Source organism: Zingiber officinale, chromosome 3A, assembly GCF_018446385.1.
Source record: "Zingiber officinale cultivar Zhangliang chromosome 3A, Zo_v1.1, whole genome shotgun sequence".
In the NCBI taxonomy this organism is placed as follows: Eukaryota; Viridiplantae; Streptophyta; class Magnoliopsida; order Zingiberales; family Zingiberaceae; genus Zingiber; species Zingiber officinale.
Window position 1 is genome coordinate 165,313,314 of NC_055990.1, and position 3,035 is coordinate 165,316,348.

The 3,035-nt window shown below is 39.9% G+C and overlaps 1 protein-coding gene across 1 annotated transcript; it reads right to left on the bottom strand.

Annotated features, from left to right (window-relative positions):
• Positions 1-302: 302 nt before the first annotated feature.
• On the bottom strand, positions 303-2,511 carry LOC122053412 (KAT8 regulatory NSL complex subunit 3-like). The gene is made up of 6 exons (XM_042615457.1): positions 2,300-2,511; positions 1,937-1,995; positions 1,557-1,692; positions 1,396-1,468; positions 778-843; positions 303-668 (listed from the first exon to the last, which is right to left on the bottom strand). The coding sequence occupies exons 1-6, from the start codon at positions 2,446-2,448 to the stop codon at positions 441-443; spliced, it is 711 nt and encodes a 236-aa protein (XP_042471391.1). The 5' UTR covers positions 2,449-2,511; the 3' UTR covers positions 303-440.
• Between the last annotated feature and the right edge of the window lie 524 nt (positions 2,512-3,035).

A 3,035-nucleotide genomic window follows, 5' to 3' on the forward strand; every position in this document is an offset into this window, starting at 1 on the left:
ATTTAATGGTGATCAGTTGTTTATCAGCTGTCACAAACCTACTTTTACTTATCCTGTTTCCTTGTGGGCAGGGGCATGCTTGAATTTGGCTGTGCTTATCCGGTAGTGTTCTGTTCTTCGCTGGGGGATTGACGAATGCTGTCAGAGTGATCGCGATGCAGAGAATGGAGAGAGTGACCATTGATAAGCTTCGAGGATCTGCATGATCTGTTGGAGAAGAAAAGACAGGGTCAGCAACCATTATTGATACATGAAAACAGCAAGAAGAAAAATCTGCATTGCCTAAGGAACGACGCACCACCAAGCCAAGCATTTGAGACGTTTATCAGTAGCGTATGCCATGCATAGAGTACTTCAAAATATCCACCATTCATAAGTTACATAAATGTTGCACCAAAATGAAAACGGCCAGATGATAACTACATTAGATTTAAAGTGTCTCATACACGTCCCTCTTCTTCGGGGATAGACTTGCTGACAAATTCAGCCATTGCTTTCAGAGCTCCTTGTTCAGCTTCATCTTGACCCACCCCAGTTGACTGTTGTTGCTTCTTTCCAATTTTGAACGAATGATCACCTCCATCAATTACATGCAGCACACTGGGACACTTCATTTTCTTTCGAGTGTTTTCCAGCTTATCCAGTGGGCATAAACCATCCTTGCTTCCCTGTATTGATGTCCATTTTTGGGTCAGTAGATAACATAGCAGAAGAAACGAATAAGGCCCGAGCTAGCATCTTCTGAATAAAAAACAACACAGTGTCCATGAATCAGACCTGCACGAACATAGTTGGAGTTTCTAGCTGCAACAAAGTCTCATCACGGATTGCTCCATTGATTCCCTAAAACACATGATAATAAGCTGAATACATGCTCCATTCAACTGGAGAGTTAGTTGGGATGTGTAAGAGAAGCACAATCAAACTGATGGATGTATGCAACCTTTTGAGTTACAAAAGATCATTTCTGGTTGAAATGAATGCAGGATTAAGACATTAAGTAGTGAAGACTTCATCAATTATTACATCATCAAAGTAAAGAGTGGATGACGGGTTTAGTGCAATCAAAATTGTGTTTATAACTCTAAACAATTTTGAGAGATCAAAAGACTAGCAAGTAGAGGAACATATTCATCATGGATCTTACTTTTCAAATGCTGATTCAATTACTTTGTTGTTTTTGCAATACAAGACATTCAACTTGAGACCTAAGAACTAAGAAGCCAAACTCAAACAGTAGCCAATTGAAACCTTCAAAGGAACCAAGAGAGGGAGAAAATCAATCGATCAAGATCTTCTCAGTCACACAATAATTCTTATTGCTTTTTCATCAAGAATAGACTCGCATGGCTTTCAGAACTTATTTAATCGATGCTATAAGGAAAATATAGGCACCTTTAGAGGATAGCCCAAGCAAACAATTGCTGCGACAGGGATATCTTCTTTTGTAGTCACCATGCAGCTCACTCTATCAGAACGACAAGTGTAAAGTAAAGATTAACATGAACAAAAAGAACACAGAATTAGCTGATTGTCCCGATAAAGAGGTTCGTTACCTTGATCCCATGGACTTTCCTACCAAAACAAGAGGATGCCCAGGATGTTTGCTAACTGCATCTTTTACAACATCCAAGTGATGATCGACTAACTTTTCTGCCTTGGGAGGAGCCTTGCGTTTTCCACCAGATATATCTGCAAACCAAGTAAGCCATGTGCAGGACCACCTTTTTCCATATTGAGGAGCATATCTTCCTCATCAAGTTTAAAGAAAAACATAGAGATTTCTTTTACAAACAATTTGCTGATAACCAGAGTAAGTATTATTTGTCCAATGAGCAAAGGAGTTTATATCTTTAGAGCTGATTGTCTGATTCCAACACAGTCAATTCCATAAAGAAACATTTAATGAATCATTCCAGGGGGGGGAAAAACTCACAGGGATAGTCAAAAGTGACAACAATGGCATTCAATTCTTCCTCTATCTTTTTCTTCCATCTGAAAGGAGAACCAGTAAGATCTTAAGTCAGTAAAGGAACTCCTAAAGGTGTAAGCATCACTCGATCTCAACGAGATCACTTGAAAACGACTCAGAATAATGCTTAAGTCTGTTATAACCGAAAGAAAGGGGAATTTTTTTCCCCCTTTGATTAAGAATTGCATATGACGATTCGGACAGAAACAAAGAGAAGAAAATAGGTATATTCACCGATAAAAACTGCAGCATCAGTAACCTTCTGATTTTCGTCAACCAAGAAGCAGACTCGATTGGTACAAATAGGAAGAGGAATCGGCGTGTCACCTGAGCATCCACTCGGAAGTGGACGGGGCTCCGGCGCCATGTGCGAAGACCACCAGAGGCGTTTTCCCCTTCGTTGCGGAGCTCTCGCTGATTGCCTTATCGTGGTCCTGCCGACGGCGCTTGGACGGTGGAGGTGCGGCGGTAGCCATCGAGGCGGAGTTCCTCGGCCAAACCCTTCGAGGTCTAAATGAAGGTAGTTTTAAATTAAAGAAAAAAACAAAACAAATTCCACAAAAAGCGTTTCTTCATTTTGAGCGCGGATCGGTCACTGTGTCACTACTCATCGATTCAATTACTTTTCATTATTCGCATATAAAAAATATACAAAGAGGGCGGTCGACACAAGGCAGAACTCTCTTTGCAAAAAACTGCCAGGGTTCGATTTTTTCGCAGGTACCATACGCATGCAACTCGAAGGCCGGATACCTGCATTACTCTAAAAAAACAAACTTTGGAAGAATTTTTCATTTGTCTAAATCAGGTTGGACAAGAGAGTGCAAATGGATTCCTAAGATAATTCTCCAAAATACTCCTAAAGATTTGTAGTACAACACATAATTTATGAGATTATATATTATGATTAATTCAGGCCTTGCCTTACGGAAATTTCTCATCGATCATGAAGTTAAATCAAGAAGTGTGCATTCTTTAGTTGCGTGTCCACTTGGAAAAAAAATTCCTATAAATTCGTCATAATTGGAGCTCGAACCATAGATACTTGGATGACAACCTAAAT

What these genes read in the sequence shown, in the direction of transcription:
- LOC122053412 (XM_042615457.1), bottom strand. Translation starts at nt 2,448, where the DNA reads ATGGCTACCGCCGCACCTCCACCGTCCAAGCGCCGTCGGCAGGACCAC. An exon ending in GCTTGGGCTATCCTCTAAAG is followed by an intron (nt 844 to 1,395) that starts GTGCCTATATTT and finishes CATGTGTTTTAG; the next exon opens with GGAATCAATGGAGCAATCCG. An exon ending in CTCCAACTATGTTCGTGCAG is followed by an intron (nt 669 to 777) that starts GTCTGATTCATG and finishes ACATCAATACAG; the next exon opens with GGAAGCAAGGATGGTTTATG.